The 18461-nt window shown below is 37.7% G+C and overlaps 1 protein-coding gene across 3 annotated transcripts in view; it reads left to right on the top strand.

Annotated features, from left to right (window-relative positions):
• LOC111322899 (kinesin-like protein unc-104) overlaps positions 1–18461 on the top strand; it is a 35144-nt gene that overhangs the window by 5183 nt on the left and 11500 nt on the right. For 2 of the 3 annotated variants that reach the window (XM_088757752.1, XM_088757753.1), the window contains 30 exons: positions 656–721; positions 1428–1504; positions 2189–2290; positions 2578–2689; positions 3158–3235; positions 3594–3659; positions 4276–4357; positions 5846–5924; positions 6234–6297; positions 6590–6671; positions 7343–7422; positions 7886–7965; positions 8339–8414; positions 8722–8801; positions 9247–9338; positions 9726–9809; positions 9935–9991; positions 10646–10699; positions 11192–11291; positions 11371–11443; positions 11562–11597; positions 12131–12277; positions 13506–13572; positions 14060–14145; positions 14513–14581; positions 15371–15531; positions 15995–16114; positions 16739–16857; positions 17528–17622; positions 18229–18380. In XM_088757752.1, the coding sequence (XP_088613878.1) occupies positions 656–721; positions 1428–1504; positions 2189–2290; positions 2578–2689; positions 3158–3235; positions 3594–3659; positions 4276–4357; positions 5846–5924; positions 6234–6297; positions 6590–6671; positions 7343–7422; positions 7886–7965; positions 8339–8414; positions 8722–8801; positions 9247–9338; positions 9726–9809; positions 9935–9991; positions 10646–10699; positions 11192–11291; positions 11371–11443; positions 11562–11597; positions 12131–12277; positions 13506–13572; positions 14060–14145; positions 14513–14581; positions 15371–15531; positions 15995–16114; positions 16739–16857; positions 17528–17622; positions 18229–18380 (2636 nt within the window). The remainder of the gene's footprint in view (positions 1–655; positions 722–1427; positions 1505–2188; positions 2291–2577; positions 2690–3157; positions 3236–3593; positions 3660–4275; positions 4358–5845; positions 5925–6233; positions 6298–6589; positions 6672–7342; positions 7423–7885; positions 7966–8338; positions 8415–8721; positions 8802–9246; positions 9339–9725; positions 9810–9934; positions 9992–10645; positions 10700–11191; positions 11292–11370; positions 11444–11561; positions 11598–12130; positions 12278–13505; positions 13573–14059; positions 14146–14512; positions 14582–15370; positions 15532–15994; positions 16115–16738; positions 16858–17527; positions 17623–18228; positions 18381–18461) is intronic. The other variant, XM_022926118.2, reaches the window with a different exon arrangement.

The raw sequence follows: 18461 nt of genomic DNA on the forward strand, positions 1-18461 counted from the left end.
AAGGGGATACCATTTGATTCAACACAAAATTCTCAGAACTATTGTTGTAAGAAATGTACAGCAAACAGAAGGGAGAATCTCTATTAAGAACGTGGGAATGCAGTGGTTGCCTTTAATTGGTTTTTTTTTTAAATAGATATATACATTATTTCTAATTTAATCAGTGCTATTACAATTTTAGCTTTCTTTTATATTGTCAAACACTTTTATCATGAGCCTCTGGCTTGGGGGATTGGGAAACCACCTGTGTATTTTTTGACATTAAATAAATTATCTTATCTTATCTAAAGTATCTAAGTGTTTATCAGGGGTATTTGGACTTATGTAAATGTGAAGGTGGAATCTATTTGTTAATAAGTTTGTCTGCTCTGATCACTTTTTTGTTGAGCAAAGAATGTGTTGAAGTGGAGGATGTAAGCAAGAACCAAGATTCTAAATTCCAATTTGACCTGGAAACAGTGGACGAGAAGAGCCACCTTATGGAACATCCACTGCTAAATCCCATTTCTTTATTTATCTTTTATTTTATTATAACTGAAATTGTGTAGAGAAACTATTAGTTACTTATTGATAACTTACGGAGTTTAAAGTTTCATTCTCAGATATAAAAGTGATTAAGATGTTGCCCTTGACATTCTCCTTTATTTCCATGTAGCTTTGTGAAGAGCTGTTTCAAAAGATTGACAGTGAGAGCAGTGATGAGTTGATTTTATCTGCTGAGGTATAGGACTTCTTAAAGCAAAAAGGAAAAAACACATGACTGAATGAGATTTTGGGCAAGGCACAGTGGCCTCACAGTTAGTGCATTCAACTTAGGAGGGAGTGGTCTGGGCTCAACCCTGGGACATTGTGTTGTGTTCTTGGGAAAGACAATTTACTCTCACAGTGCATGCTCCTCTTCAACCAGGTGTTTACAACAACAACAACAACAACAACAACTTTATTTTTTTCACCCCAAAATATACAAGAAAGAAAAATTTATAATAATAGTACAGACAATGATAGGGGTGCTGGCTGCCCGAAATAACCTAAGAGTTAAAAATGCCAGTGAATGTAATGCTGGGGGTAACCCTGCAATGGACTAGCATCCCGTCTAGGGGGGAGTAGAAATACCCCTAGTTTCTTAATGCTATGGAAACTGGAGTTAAGCCCCACCCTGATGGGCCACTTGGCTTGTAAACAGACTTTACTTTTTTTACTAAAATGAAATTTTCCATCAACCTCACTTGCATGTGCAAAGACCACTTGTGTGGTCCATCAGTCACTTGGCCGCAATGTTCATTTTTGATATGAACAGTTTTTGTTTTAAACTTTATTATTTCAGCCAATGGCCCTCTACAGTCTCTGTTTTGGTATTTGATACATATTAATCAATTGAATATTAAGTAACATTCTTTTTTACAGTGCATTTCTTAATCTTTCATTAGGTCAGCTATCTTGAGATTTACTGTGAAAGAGTGAGGGATTTGCTAAGTCCAAAAGCTAAGAACAACTTAAGAGTGAGGTGAGGCTGACAAGTTCCCCAAATTACCTCAAACTTGGTGTGTTTATTTTGTTTAAGAAGACTTAATTCTTAAAGAAAAATTTGACAATTTAAACAAAATTTGACGTTTGAACTTAATACAGATGACCTTCAAGCCAACACTTGTTATGAAAATTCTTTTCTTAAAAGTTTTTTGGACTAGTGCTTCACCAAAATATTGCTTGCCAAGGAAAGCATTTAGAGTTTTTATCTATCCGACGATTTATTATTATATTACATTGTTAGTTAGCTGCGTTTGTCAATTTTATCTACTATATAAAGTGTTATTAAGTACTATATCAAATGACTTGTAATGATGATATCATTGATTTAAAATAATATTTTCATAGTTAGTTTTCTTTTTTAACTTGTAAAGTGCATTAGATCATATATCTAATGGATTTTGCACTATAGCAATAATAATAATAATTATTATTATTATTATTATTATTATTATTATTTGTTGCAAATTGTAGTTTGACTCTAATTGGTCCTGGCCATAATTCGACTACACTGACTCATATAATTGTCTTTAAATTATTGTCAGTTGGTGATTTCTGGCTGGATCAATTGAGGACCCATGAGAGAAAGTGCCTTTGGCTACCTATTAGTTAAAGATCTTTTTTCCCCATGAATATCATTTTACTGGAATGATTATTTCCTCAGGGAACATCCAATGTTGGGGCCATATGTAGAAGACTTGACTAAACTTGCTGTCACTTCATTTGAGGATATAAATGACCTTATTGATGAAGGCAACAAAGCTAGGTGAGTAAATTTGGTTTCTCTTGGTTTTTTAAAGAAGGTCATATTAATAAAACAGTCATTTGTTAGACTGTAGTCAACAGGAAAAATTTTCAAATTTAAGACAGTGTGTTTTTGAATTTAAGATCTTGATATAGGTCATGTATGGATTTTGACATTATTGCACGTAGTGCTAAGGAATCTTTCACCAAGTATTTTAATTTTGTGAGGCAGCTTAAAGGTACATGTATATTAACAATATTTGTGTAGTGTGAAGAAGATTTTTTCATGGCTTTCTTCAATGTTTACAGGACAGTAGCAGCAACAAACATGAATGAAACCAGCAGTAGATCCCATGCAATCTTTAGTATTGTGTTTACACAGAGGAGACATGACTCCTTAACGGACCTATCATCAGCAAAGGTTTGTGATATTTCTGCTGTCACTAAATACACTAAATATATCTTACTAACCAAGCGCGAGGGCCGTACTGGGAGAATGTCAGCCTGAGGTCTTGACAGTGTGGACCGAGCACAGCTCGGTCCGTACAAAAAAGACCGAGGGCAGAAATATTCTTCCAGTACGGTCCCGAGCAAGCTTGGTTAATAAGAGATTTATTATACGACTGAAGTTCAAAGGGACACAAGTGCGGTATCATTTGGGACCATTCAGGACGGTGCCTGGTCCAATACTGAGAGAATATTGACTGGCAATAGAGCATTTTGATTGGTTGATTTTAGTTATTGGCCCTCTGACTGCCCGAGTCGTGTACTTAATAGTCATAATGCAGGTATCATACTTGTACGGACACTCTCCTTTTTGACCAGTGAGAGTTTCCTCTATTTCTAACCATGATGATTAAGCTTAGTATTTTGTTTTTTTTAATTGAAGGTTAGCAAACTGAGTTTGGTAGATCTTGCTGGGAGTGAGAGAGCAGATGCAACAGGAGCCAAAGGGGAGAGACTTAAGGTGTGTGAATGTGTGCTGGTAATACCAAAGTTATAAATTAATACTATTTTAGACACCAAGTATTGTCAGTGAGAAGCTAAAAATGGCTACTGTTTTCCTGAAGAAAAACTTGGTTACAAAAATGCCTTCATTAAGTTCCGAAGGATGTTTCAGAAGGCTATGGAGTTACTCCTTCTAGATTTTTTCTCTTACATGTAGTGGTACTTATAGTGATTAATTGTTTCATTTACAAAGTAATGCTCTTGGTGTTTCTAAAACAAAGATCATTGGGTAAGAAACAATAATCATGACTCCACGGTAATCTCATTTTACCCAAAACATATTTTGAAATGAAGTTCTGCCTATTTGAATATTTCAGGAAGGTGCAAACATCAACAAATCATTGACGACTCTTGGAAAGGTGATATCTGCTCTCGCAGAACAGGTGATTTATTGATAATGGTGTTCAATTTTTGAAAGGGGAATTATGATACCACCTGTTTTTTTTTCTTGTAAAGATTTGAATCTTTAAAATCAAATGTAACATTGTTAGTGGTGACCTCCTTGTCTGTTAAAAAACCAGTGGCCTGTTTCTCTAAAATCCAGGTAACTTAATGGGCGTGAAACTATAATCTTAAAATCAAAATGTAAAGAATAGAGGAGCAGGTTGTGGCACCCTAACAAGGCCATTTTGTTTCATTAGTTGATAAATATATTGTATAATTTTCAAAACTTTTTAAAACCCCATCTTGAATCAAAACAGAACAGTGTAAAGGCTTCGTATAGTTACCAGAACCATCAAGAAATGGGCCCCTGAATTGAATATTAAGTCACCACTGCTTTCATGGGAAAATTCATTACCTGGCGAGGGAATTCCACCTTAAATTGCATGCAAAAACTGATATCGTATGAAACAAGAGATGCAAAACAATATCACTAACCCCCGTTTTAACTCCCAATTCCATGCTTAATACCTCACTTTGTTAACCAATCAGAATGCAAGATTTTATGTAATTATGTGATTCTACTTGATCAATAAACTGTTTCCTCAAAATTTTCAGTCATCTCAGAAGAAGAAAAGGAAATCAGATTTCATTCCATTCAGAGATTCTGTTTTGACATGGCTGTTGAGAGAAAATCTAGGTACACTCTGAATTATTGTTTTAATTGTGTTTACTGTGTATTTAAAATTATTACATGACTCGGGCAGTGAGAGGGCCAATAACTAAAATCAACCAATCAGAATGCTCTATTGCCGGTCCAATATTCTCAAAGGATTGAACCGAGCACTGTCCCGAATGGTCCCGAATGATCCCGAATGATACCGCACTTGTGTCCGTTTGAACTTCAGTCGTATAATAAATCTTGTATTAACCAAGCTTGCTCGGGACTTTTTGTGTCGGTCACATGACCTGGGGGTTAATGACACGTGGAGCAAGGAGCGGTGGACGTCGATTGAATTCGTTTGTTGTTAGTTATCTTATTATGTGATTAAAGAGATGTAGTTACAGACAGAATACAACAGGACTGTAGTGGAAGAATATCGGCCCTCGGTCTTTTTTGTACGGACCAAGCACAGCGAGGTCCGTACTGTCAAGACCTCGGGCCAATAATTATTCTCCCAGTATGGCCCTCGCGCTTGATTAATAAGTTTTTATATTTATTTTGTCAAGCTGTGAGACATGGTTAGCAAAACCGTGTGGGTGGGGTGGGATGCTACGATATAATTTGATTTTATCAACTGCGTTGATAATGTGAATTGGTCACCGTGAAGAGTTTGTAATGCTCACAACTCATACATTAGCCCTTTTTCAGAGCAACTAAGACACAGTTGAGAGGCTTATAATGCACATTCTTTGTCAAAGACAGTAGAATAATAATAATAATAATAATAATAATAATAATAATCTTTTATTGGGAAGCTCCATGACAATAGTGGTTTACATAGAGGTCCTAAATACTAGATGTGTATTAGATAAAAATACAATTGAAATATAGAAATTTGAGCTAAAATCGAAATATAAAAATGATTACAACATATACACTGCAAAAATTAATTAAAAAAAAAAACTTAATTATAAAAAGCAGAAAAAAGACACTTCTTAAAAATTGGCAAACTTACTGAGTTTCTTACAGTTCTCTCTAACTCACTAAAGTCTTTGAAACAGTGATACTGCGAACGACGTTTTCCCCAATTGTATTTGATTTTGGGTAGCTTTATAGTATCGTTATTGCGTGTATTGTAGGAGTGCATATCACTCTTTCTTACAATGTCCAAAGAATGATTAATTTAGAAAACAGAGAGATACATAGATGTGTTTTTCAAGCCAGTAGAATAAAACTTTTGATAACATTAGACCAAGTATAAATTTCTTGTTTAACCCTTTCCCTCTCAAGATCTCCTTATTACTTTGACAGGTCAACTTGGTAGGAAATTGATATTGTAGGGAGAAAGTACTTTTAATGGTCAATTCTGGGATGAGAGGGTTACAGTATATGCGAGTCCCTTGAGTCTCTGCTACCTCAAGTTGCAAAAGAGTATCCTTTACGTGTAACCCTGAGCTCATTTGTTTAGTACGTTTTAAAAATATGTAAAATTATGGTAGTCAATCTTGGTTTTTTTCAAAACAGGTGGAAACTCGAAGACAGCTATGATTGCTGCAATTAGCCCAGCAGACATAAATTTTGAGGAAACTTTGAGTACCCTGAGGTATGCCGCATAAATGTTGATGCACAAAACAAATGATGTGTCTGTTCACAAAGTATTTGATTCAACAAGGTCTGAAATAATTTTTTTTTCAAAGGGTAGGAATGATTGATTAGAACTCTAAGGAAAAAGTTCTTACTTCTACTTAATATGCATTTTTTATACTCTCAAGATCACAGCAGTAAATCTCCACACTGTTGTCCCTTCATTTTTAATATTGGTTCGAAGAATTTAGTGTGTGGTCAGAAATTTGTAAGTTGAATGGCATATGCTTTATTTTCATTTTTAATTGTTGTGCAATTTTTTGGGTAGGTATGCTGATCGTGCAAAACAGATTTTATGCAAAGCTATAGTAAATGAGGATCCCAATGCCAAGGTACATTAATACAAAAACTAGCCATGCTTTTAGACTTCTTATTTAAGGAAGTTTGAAATTCCTGTGTTGAGGTTGCTTTTCATCTAAAATTTAATTGAATTTGCTACACACACAACTCAAAGTATTGCAACAAATGCAACTCACAACTGAGCTGAGCTTAGATAGCCCTTAGCTAAGCCTGTATCCCAAATCATTACTTACTACTGGTAATGAAATAGTTCTTATTGGTACCTACTTTTGTCTGTTATGAGTATTATAAGAATTTGATAGAATATGGTTTTACCCAATATAGATTATTCGCGAACTAAAGGAAGAAGTGTCAAAATTAAAGGAGCTACTTGTCAATGAAGGCTACAATCCTAATGACCTGCAATGTAAGCTTGATATTGACAAGAAATGTGTTCTCTCAGATTTGAATTGGACTTTATTCATATTAAATCTCTATATCTATGATCTTAAGTTTCTTGCACTTATGTTTTGTTTTGTATACATCTTCCCCAGTACACATCTTCCCCAGTACACATCTTCCCCTGTACACATCTTCCCCTGTACACATCTTCCCCAGAACACAAATTAAGCTCTTTGGTGTATTTTTTTTTTTTTCCGATGGTTGTCCAAGCCCAGAGGAGGGGGAATTTGAACCTTGCTTGGCTGGGGTGGGGAATTTGTACTGGGAGTGTCCAGTCTTTCCAGGGATAATAGAAGTGTTGTATCTTTAAATATGAAGGTGTTTGAATTTAAATGGTTCACTCTTGTGAGCAAATGGCCCAGAAGGAAAGGTCTACAAGTTCTAGATTTTAAAGCTTGGTCAATGTGTAGAAAGTCATGGTTGCTGATTCTACCTTTAACTAAAAAATTGAGGGGGGCACTTTAATGCAATTTTTGCCCCTGGGGCAAATGCCCAGGGGTTGCCCAGGAAGGGGGGATATTGAAGCTTCAAATTGATTGCCACGTTATGCTGCAATACCTTTTATTATTTCATTCTCATCATATTCATTTACCCTTACAATCTTTTTTATTAATTTCTTAACGTTTCCTTATCAAGCTGTGTTAAAGCAAGGGTCTACACACCTACCAAGGAGATACAGTCAAGAATTCCATGATGGAACCCTAGAGAGGCTCAAGGTTAGATTCTTTCAGTTTAGCTGTTGCCAGACAAGAACAAAGTTGGTAAAGAAAGAAAGAAACCCTGAGAGTAACTTTTGCTCTATTTGATTACGTGTGCAAATATCATTCTTTTTACTTATTGTTTTTCTGACAACATTTTGTAATAAAATGTAAGAACACATAGTTTAACCTTGGCTAGTAACAATACATTTCTTACGATAAAACACTTACACTGCATTACTTACAATAAACAAAACTGAGATGATAACTGGAACAACATAGAGAAAGAAAGACACATCAAATAGGTATGAAGCTGCTAAATGTTTGAGTTTACCTACCTATTTGTAAGCTCCTAATGTTTGAATTTACCTACATTTTGTTGAATGATTTTTTTTTTCCCTTCCTCCACCTCCGCCTCCACCAAATATCAATTAACCAGAGGTATAATTTCCTTTTCATTACTTTTTATCATTTTTTTCAGGCATCTGAGAAACTGATAGCTGAGCTAAACGAAACTTGGGAAGAAAAGCTGAGGAAAACAGAGGCCATTAAGCAGGAAAGGTAAGTATGAAAATTTGGAATATGAAGTACATGTTTCTACACGTATTTGAAATTTAGATTTTTTTATAAGACTTCCAGATATGTCATGTTTGGAGAGGGGGGGAGGTCATGTTTTGTCTGCTAAAGGAATCACAAGTTCTTTTGATGGCCAACCATACTGGGCCAATGACAGCCGACCATACTGGGCCAATGAAGGCCGACCATACTGGGCAAATGACGGCCGACCATACTGGGCCAAGTTGGCCAATGATGGCAAAAAGAACTTTGTTCTCTTGGTGGTATTAGCAAAGACAGGTATCTTTCTTTTCATAGATTCTCCCCTCTATCGTTTAGAAATTGCAAATAGAGTAACTTTGTTTCAATTGGTCGACAGAGAGGCAATGTTAGCGGAAATGGGTGTGGCCATCCACACCGATGGTCATACAGTTGGGCTGTTTCAGCCAAGAAGGGTGAGTAAAATTTAGTTGTTCACCTTTGTAACCATTTTTTTTTTTCACCGTAACAAGTTGTGCATGGTCAGCAAACAATGAGTCCCGTCAAAAGCCATTTCTTCAATTTGATGAAGAACTTCTTTTTAAACTGTTTTTACTTTGATTAATTATAGTATCTTCATTCAACCTTCTTAAAATAACACTTATTAGTTTTTGAAGTCAGTGGTTGTATTTCCTTTTGTGTTGCTACGTAAGAAAAATCGATACTTGTTCATTAAGTTAGACAAGTGTAATAGTCCTTTTTCTGTTTTTTTTTTCTTTTCAGAGACCTCATTTAGTCAATTTAAATGAGGATCCTTTGATGTCCGAGTGTCTTCTGTACTACATAAAGGACGGAATTACAAGGTAAATGAACCACGTTTTTGAGCATACAAGTTTTAACCGCACTGTTGATAAATGATGTCTGTAAATGTTTTGTGTGTGTGTGTCTGTGTGTGTGCGCGTGTGTGCGTGTGTGCGTGGCAATTTCCATGAAATAACAGCAGTAGTATATTCAATCTAATGATTACAAGCTGTTCATATTCGTAGTAGAACATGTACAAGTATTGTATTTCACAAGTTGTGTATTGTAAGTAGCGCAATTTTCTTGGTGAAACTTTTTGATTCGATCGAATACAGAGTACTCCTTGGCAGCCGTTCTTTGGGATGTCACGCAACGCTCCCCTCAAGAGAGGGAGGCGCTGCGTGATATCCCAAAGAATGGCTACGAAGGACACAAAATACAGAGAGGATTAAACTTGATAGTAATGTTTTGTTTTTTTTTTTTCTTTTCTTTTCTTTACTGTCTTAGAGTTGGTCAAGCTATGGCAAAGAGTCATCAAGATATTCAGCTCAGCGGGGAAAATATTCTTGATGAGCACTGTCTCTTAGAACACACCCAAGGTGAGTGGGTGAACTTTGAAGACTGCATGTTGTTAAGGTGATACTTTTTCAATCGCACTTGCCAAGAATGATTCTCGTTGTCGTTCAATTTATAAACGTTTTCGCTATATTAAGATCTTCTCGTTGTACGAAATCCGCAAGATTTCGTCGCAGGTTGGAAAACTATTGCAGTAGTTAAGTAAGTTGAAGTTCCATAGCCCTTGAGATTAGAGGATAGAGTTTATCTCTTTCATGACAAACACCATGTTAGCTTTTTGTGTACTGACGACAGTAATATTATTAACAACTTTCAAAAGAAATTAAAGTAAAAACTGTGATGATGACGAATAAAATTACGAAGATGCTGATATCATTGAAACTAGACTGTTATTGTCCTGTTTATTGTAGGTGTAGTGAAGATAATTCCATGCGAGAATAGCCGTACGTTCGTCAATGGAAAGCTGATCACAGAATCCACACTGTTGAGATCAGGTCAATTTTGTAATGAAGAAATAAACTTCATTGTTTATCCGTTTTCTTGTAAATTTCGAAGAGTAGTTGTTCACTTTATCTTGCTCAGACTCAGTATTGTTGTTCTTTACAATTGTGTTTTTTAGGGGCTCGTATCATTCTTGGAAATAATCACGTATTCAGATTTAATTTTCCCGATCAAGGTTAGGATGTAATGAGTAATTGCTAACTTTCTAAGCTGCAATTAGCATTCGTTACGTCTAGGTAGTATATTGAAATTACGATGGTAGATAATGTTACAGCACAGAATTAGCACGAGGCGTCAGTCATAGCGAGAAAAAATTTGAGCCACCAGGTAAGAAGCTATGGTCAGCTGTTTCTAGCTGCAAAACAGGCGTAATTTCACTTTTTGGGCGATTTGAGGTAAGCACGAAGTGAGCGTGAGCGTGGATCACGCGCAAGGGAAGGAGCGCAAAAAATCTCGCCAGGCTTCGAGATCATGGCGTTCATATGGCCAACATGATGGCAAAGTGTTCCCACAGAAGAAGATCTAAATATAAAATTATGTTACACTTAAATGATTGACAAATTAATTGACATCATTAATGGTCTTCTAAAACCACATTTTGTAACAGATACCCCATGTGTAAGTATTTGTAGACCTTTACTCCGGTTACCAATCGAAAGGAAAGAAGTTTTTGTTTTTGTTTTTTTCCCATTTCTCGGACTAAAAATATAACCTGGATTTATTGTTATTCGAATATTTGGTTGTTTCGTTGTTTTATGGACTCTCTGTCTCGGCACTGTTTGTATATTTTTTCAAGAAACCCTCTTGCTTTCTTTACACTGTCATTTAGCTCGTGAGGAGCGTATCCGTCAGTCTCGAGGGAATCTTCTCGAGGACCTAAATGGTACGTTAACAGTTCACTTGTCGTTAATGCAATTATAAATAGAGAGTTATAGAATGTAGTCTGCTTCGTTGTTCATGTTTGGTCTTCTGTCTTTGGTCTCTTTGTCTCGCAAAATATTTTAAGGCGCCAAAAAACTCAAAGAGAATAAGCGTGAAGGCACGAGCGGCGTTCTTCCGATTTGTTGTAGTTTTGCATCTGATTGGTTGAGAGAGAGAGAGAGAGAGAGGCGTGCTGAGAATGGAGTGCTTTTTTTGGACCAATCACAGAGCGAAGTAAGGCAAAAACGATACAATCCCGGAAAAATTGCTCTTGAAAGCAGCTATTTGATTATTTAGAGATCTAAAAGCCTCCACGTCTTACCATCTTGATTTTGATCACGTTGATCTCCAGTAAAAAAAGACTAAAGAGATGAATCCATTGGTAGTTAACATGTGTTTGAAAAAATGATCTCAAAAATCTGGTCAATTAAGTTATTTTTCCACTATTGGACAGGAAAAAGTGAGAGTAAAGCAGAGGAACCCGTGGACTGGTCATTTGCGGTGTTGGAACTGCTAAGAGAACAGGGTTGGGATGTAAAAGAGATGAATGAAAGGTATGGCTTTTATTTTATGTTAGTTTTTGAATTTTGGCTATTGTGTTACTTGTAACTGTTTTTTTTTTTCTTTAACTAGGGTGGTTGAGCTCGAGGAGCAAATTAAAAGAGAAAAAGATCAAGCAGATTTGCTTTTAGAGCAGCAGAGACTGGTAATGGCAATCGAACAATTTATGTAAATCGTAAATGCATTGATTGACATAACGACCCATGAAAATCGACCCACACTGAAACCTTCAACTATATCTTTGTCCTGTTTTCCTTACTTAGAGCTATGAAACGCGACTGCTGGAACTTCAGCGCCAGGTAACTCGTCCTTTTGAGTACAACAAAAAATATGATCTGAAATGTTTTTGTCCTTTTTTATCTTTCAACATCTAAACAGACTGATATTCCAACGTCTAAAATGCAATAAAGCTTTTAGTCCTAAACAGAGAAGCAGCAAATTCTTCGAGAGTCTCAACCTAAATTACAACTATTTCTTATTAAATTTTGTCTTAACTTTTAAACTCTTAGATTTTATAATACTAATGATTAATATGGTAAAGGTAGAGTAAGTATTGTTCCTAAGTATGCGTAATTACTTTTAGATGTCATTGTACTTGCCAGGCTAGTTCCTAGGAGCTCTCGTCCAGTCGCGAAAGAGTCATCTTCGTGTGAGCGGGACCTGAGATTGTCATCTAGTGTGTTCTGAATTTTTGTACCAAATCAAGTGAACAAGACGAGATCGCCTAGTTACAAGGCTGCAGGGTACCTGTGCACTGCTTGGTGAAAGAACATCTCAAATAGATTTCTTTGCTCTGTAATTTCTTATTCTCTCTCTCTCTTTCACCTTTTAGAAGGTTTCTCTGCACGGTTCTTCATGTAAAAAGAAAAAACTCATGTGGATCTTTCCACAAACGAAAACAGCACAAATTCACTTTTCTTCGAAGGATACTCGCCGTGTTCGTCACGGACGGGCATCAACTACTGAAAGCTTTGCTAAGGTACTTAATGCTTCGGTTGGAGGAACTCTGGTGATGAATCGATAAGATCTCTTTATTGAAGACTGCCAGACAAGACCTAAGTTTGGACTTTTACGTTGTGCAGACTTGATTTTTTTTTAAAATATATATCATTGGACTACACTCTAAAGCACATGCTCCTTTCAAGACATATGCTCGATATCATCCTCGTTACACTTCATGTCTACGCCTTTGAGTTTTCTCTAGGACAACTCAGTATTTTAACTACTGTATGATTGTTTTTAAGTGATAGCTGTTTCATTAGGTTGTCCTAACATAAACGCGAGTGAAAGGCAGACGCGAGAGCAGCAAAAACTTAGTTCTTTTTTCGTCTCGTCTTCCTAGTAGCACAATCGCACTCCTCGCGTTACTTTAAACTAAACTGATATGCTTAAATTGAACTGATACCCTTAGGAACTCAAAGTGAATTTTCGTTAAAAACACACACGCACACGCACACGCACACGCACACACACACACACACGCACGCACACGCACACACACGCACACGCACACACACAAAAAGGGTGGCCATGTTGCAGTTATTAAAGCGGATAGCTGTCGCGAACAAAGTTTATTTAAAGCAGTGGCAGAACAAAGTTAGGTAATGCTGTAAGAATTCGTGTCGATATTGTAACAAGAGAGCAGATATTACCAAATCTTGGGGTCTAGAGAGGTATGTTTTGTCACGGCACGCTTAGAAGCAAAGAGCCATCATAACCAGTGTTTCTCCGCAAAACACTTAACGGTCCCGCTTCTACTATAAAAGACCTAATATTCAAATATAACTGAGTGATGCATATGGGACGAAAACACTTCTTAAATTGACTCAATAACTGTAACAAAAATGTTGATGGTAAACGAGGTTGTAAGCATGGCATTTGTGTCCAGACTTATTTTTACGCATACGATGTAATACGTGCCCCCTCTCTCTGCTTAGTCGTTGCGTGATGTAAACATTGAGATATTTTGGTAGGTAACTCATAGGCTCTCTACTTTGTAGGCTCAGTATCTTTAGAGGTTTTGGAATAATTCCATATTCACCCAGAGTCTTAAAACAGGGTATTTTTTTTTTAGTGCATGATAACAAACCGCTGGTGAATTGATATCCTTTTTTTCTTTATACTTCATATGTTTTTTAGTTCTCGAGAACGAGACTTTTTTATGAGTTTCTTAAGAGAAACAATTGTGGATTTTTTTTGTCTCACAGATGGATCAATCGTCAGTACCATCCAGTGAATCAGTGGACAGTGACATAGATGTCGACAGTTTTGACAGTGAGAATCGTTTTCTTCTATTTTTTGATTACCTTCCTTCAGTGATTGTTGTGACCAACAGAATAACACGCGTTGACATGTTAGGGTCAGTTGAGGCCTTGTGCCCCTCCTAGAACGAAGAAGAAGATAGGGGAATGCAAGTAAGACGAGAAGGATAAGAGCATGTTCGTGTTGAAAACTTGTAACCAAACTTCGCTGATATCAATTCTCAGATTGTCACGTAGATTAAAGAAGAAGAAGGAAAAAGTCTTGTGGGTGCCTGCTCGTTTCCTGTAGCGAAATTGAAATTGAAATTGTCAGTAGAGTTGGGCATAAACCTTTGCGTTGTGGCGCACAACACGTTTCTGTTGTTGTCATTCGAACTGTGTCACAGTTTAGAACCCCAAAATGTTCGCAGGGTATGTCAATGTGAATAACGTTAGAACTGTTGCGATGGCACTCCCCTAAGAGAGCTCATATTAATAACAAGAAATTGAATTTCTTACAGGCGAAAGCCCACTGACCGAACGTGAGCTCAACTTGGCGGAAGTAGTGATCGACAAGTGGAGATGTTATGTATGCACCTCACTCAGGGTTGGTTTGAATCTGTTACAGTTTCTTATTATCATTACGTAGCAACATCGTTTCCAGGGCCTTTCACCAACTAAGCGAAGAGGCCCTGGGAACGAGGTTGATTACATAGGGACCAGTCACTGTTTATCACCTGTTTGGGGGAGGGGGGGTGTCGGAGCGCTTTTTTGGGAAGGGGATCACATGGTTTTTAGAGTCGTCTCTAACAAAGTTTAATGGGTGGGAGAAAAAAGAAAATTGATTGCCAATGAGAGGGGACTATTAGAACCCCTCCCCATCAGGTGATCAACTCTTTGACCGGTCCCTTCTATGTAGATACCACTGGATGAACCTTTCATTCTGCGCTTTATATTCATTGTTTGAACTTTAGGATGACTTATTGAGTCATGCAGTTCTGTTAAAAGAAGCGAACGCCATCAGCGTGGAGTTGAGAAAGAAGGTAGGTAATACCATGCACCGTAACCTTTCACATCCTAACATCAGTATGCGTATTCTCCTTACTATTCTCTATACATTTCCTAAGGTGCTGACAAGGAGAATTTGTTGAAGAATCAAGAGCTTCTTTAATTGAGGATCATCTAATTTATTTTCATGACCTTATAAGAATGATCCAGGGGTGAAATTGTGCGGAGAAATTAGATACTAGTCACTCAAAGGGGTCCAGTGGTTAAATAGCAACCTTAATTTGGTTATATCAACTAAGTTGAAATTGTAAATTGGCCACCGTAACGAATAAAAAGCTCGACGAAGGGCTAACGCTCGAAACGTCAACTTTTTTATTCGCTACGGTGGCCAATTTATAATTTCAACTTAGTTGATATAACCAAATGACCTTGTTACTCCCACCGACGCAGCACCACAGTTTCTTTAGAAACTTTCAGCCTTTATTCAAATAGCAACCATAGTCTGTGTTTCGTATCAGTCGTTTATCTTGTGCGCTTTAGTCCCCAGCGAACGACACGAGGGTTTTTGAAATTATTATTTTTTTTAATGTTTTCATAATGACGGTATTTTACGACGATGTATATTTCACGGTATCGGTCATTTATCTTGTGCGCTTTAGTCCCCAGCGAACGACACGAGGGTTTTTGAAATTATTATTTTTTTTAAATTTTTCATAATGACGGTATTTTACGGTGATGTATATTCACGGTGATGGAAACATGAGAGAGTTGATTGCAACTTCGCAGGGTCTTTAGTGAAGACTCAACCGTCTCTGTCATTGCAGGTGGAGTTTCAATTTACGCTGTTAACAGACACACTCTACACTCCCCTTCCATCGTTTCTTTTGAGTGATGTCAGACACAAGGATAACCCCACTGTACTGGCTGTGGAGGTCAAAGACATGAAACATGGCGCCTCACACTACTGGTCACTTGGAAAGCTACGGTGAGCGCTCAGTCAGAACACAATCAAACTTGTCGTTAATAATACAACTTACGCAGTTGTTTCTTGGACAAGTCGGCGACAAAAATTCTTTAGGGCATTTGACTTCTTATATCACAGGAATAATGTTATCTTCTCACGAAAATGTGTTTTCGTGACAGTGTAAGAGAACGGTTTATGCTTCTTTTCACCCTTAAAAAGAGGTTCCTATTCGTAAGTTTTTTTATGGTTTTTCGGTGGACTTAATTTTGCTTACCTATTTTGCAACGTTTTACAAAAGGCTTGTTATAATTTGGTGTCTTTGTTAAGAGTAAGGTTCTCATCAAATTTAACTTGCTTGCCTATATCAAACCTTGCTTTAAATAATAAAAAAAAAACAACTCTATGTAAGAAGGGTTTTGTTTTTTCTAAACAAAAGTACCGATATTACGGCATTACTTCTCAACCGTTTTATTTTGCTCCCTAGGGACCGACTGGAAGACATGCGCTTTTTGTATGACACCGCCGCAGAAACTAACAGTAAAATCTCTTTTGACTCTGCTGACCCTTTCTACGACTCACTTCCATGGTTCAGACTCATTGGAAGGTATATCAGCTTTAGCTTTTGATTTAAACTACTATTGCAGCTGAGAGTCTCTAAAAAGTTTTAAAATAATTTTTGTCTTGAATTCTTTTCCCTTACAAAAAAAGGGGAAAAATTGAGAAAGTAAGCTATTGTGTGAAAAATTTCCAACCGGGTCCATTATTGGTAATAGCTAGTTATGTCTTCGTCGATATCTTACCTTCAGAAGCCATTTGTAAATTTTACGAAATGATCGCAGGCAACCCGCCAAGTCCCCTAATTTGCGTGCTGTCGATAGGTCTTGTACGATTCGTTAAGTTTACGTGAACTGATAAGTGCTGCTGATATGGATAGATGGCGCAGTTTCCCACGCCAGGTGCGTTCGTAGTTTTTTTGGTCGGTTTTGAAGAAGCAATAAGCCCTATAACTTTGAATCGTTAGATAGCTGCATGAAAATCGTTGTAGTTGTTATTACATTACAAAGAATCTGGACGCGTACGAGTTATTGTGTTTAGTTCGCCAAGCGTAGCTGGCCCCAACAGGTCTGAAGCCCTACCTTTTTTGTCTGAGCTTTGGTTTCCAAATTGGCGACATAAACACAGGGATTACCATTAGACAACTAAATCTCTGCTTCATTTTTGTCAACAGATCGTTTGTATACCTGAGCAACTTGATATTTGGTGTTGCGCTGGAGCAAACGGTACCGATTGTAAGTGAATTGGGAGACATACAAGGGAACCTGTCCATCAACATTCAGCAGTGCACTGGTACTGATTCTGTCACTTAAACAATACTGTTTTAGATAACTTTTCACCTTCCTTAGTCCTCTTAGAATGAAACTTTTAAGTTTCATTGGCATTCATGTTGAGTCCATTGGCCAAGGATTACTGTGTCTTGTTCGCGGACATCACACTTGACTCATACATAGCCCAGGTTCTCTCAACCCAGAACTGTCTTGAAAACTTGATATGAGCACAACTCTTCGCAGGCTTCTGCTACATTAAAACCATCCTTTCTTGAAAAAGAATAGGCGAATTCTCTTTAGGGCTCCTGTACCAGCGGGGAAACCCTTAGATATGAGTCGATGAGTGAAGCATGTCGGCAATAAATGAGAGCCTCTCGAATTTTCGAGGGAGCCCCTCCCCCCTTCCCTCCTTCGCCCCTCCCCCTTCCCTTGCCCCTCCCCCCTTGTCCCTTCCCTTGCCCCTCCCCCCCTTCCCTCGCCTCTCTGCCTCACTTTCTCAACCGGCTCATCTCGCGAAGCTTTGCCCGTCGTGCCCCAGCACATGAAAGCCCACTTGTAAGGTAGGATGAGTAGGTGCTTTGTGGATCTTCGTCCGACGGAGACCCCGATAAACTCCCGCAGTGGCCAGCTATTAAGGACTGAATCCCTCGACCGCATTACTGTTCTGAATATTTACCATATTTCGGTCGCAGATCGTGGCACTTGGCAGGTGGACGAAACGGGTTACTCCTGTGTTCTGTGGTTAAATTTCCTATCTGATGATCCCGAACAGAAGAGTGAGAACGAGGTGAAACATGATCCGCAGTAAATATATTTTATTAGACTCTAAAAGTCTTTGTCTTTTGTTTTCCTATTCTCAACTGTAACTGAATAACGAGACCTCAAGAGGATAAAGTAGTTAAAAATGTAGGTCTCTGTGTCGGAAAAGTACAAAGTCTTGTTAAATTGTCCCGGATCTTAAACTTGCCTTCTTTCATTAACCATCTTTGAGAAAAGTGCGAGGATGGCTCTGGTGATCTTGCGACAAATTCCGACAAATTTTCGATTCTTATCATCCGATCTCAAATCGCACGATTATTCCCCGGAGTTATCCGGAAATTTAACTGGACGATTTCGTTGATTGGGAACGGGGTAGACAAACACCAAAAAATATTAACAGGGGCTCATGAAGCAATGTCGAAATCACTTGCGCCATTTTGGTTTCCAATGCAGAAATCTGACTGGTCAAGTACGCATTTGTATTGTTCCATCTGCTCTCTGATTGGTTACGAATCTATCAGGGTCCCCTACTACTCAAACAAGTAAGAATTAAGCAAAAAGAAGAGAACATGGTTAGGGGTGGAAAAAGATGAACGCGAATTGCAAACCGCGACGTATCTGAATGTTTCGGCAGGAGATTGAAGAAGCGGTTGAAGCAGACGAAGTACAGGAACCTCCTTTCTCTAAAGGGACACTTCATGTCGGCCAGCCCTATGTGATCAGCATCACTGTACAGCAGGCTCGTGGAATTCCTTCTCAATACACTGATATATTCTGTCAAATAAGGTGAACTTTAAGATTTTTCACACGAGTGAAAAATATTTTAAAACATGCTTGTATTTCCAAAAATTGAAAAAGTAGCTTGCT

This window comes from Stylophora pistillata, chromosome 4, assembly GCF_964205215.1.
Source record: "Stylophora pistillata chromosome 4, jaStyPist1.2, whole genome shotgun sequence".
Classification (NCBI taxonomy): Eukaryota; Metazoa; Cnidaria; class Anthozoa; order Scleractinia; family Pocilloporidae; genus Stylophora; species Stylophora pistillata.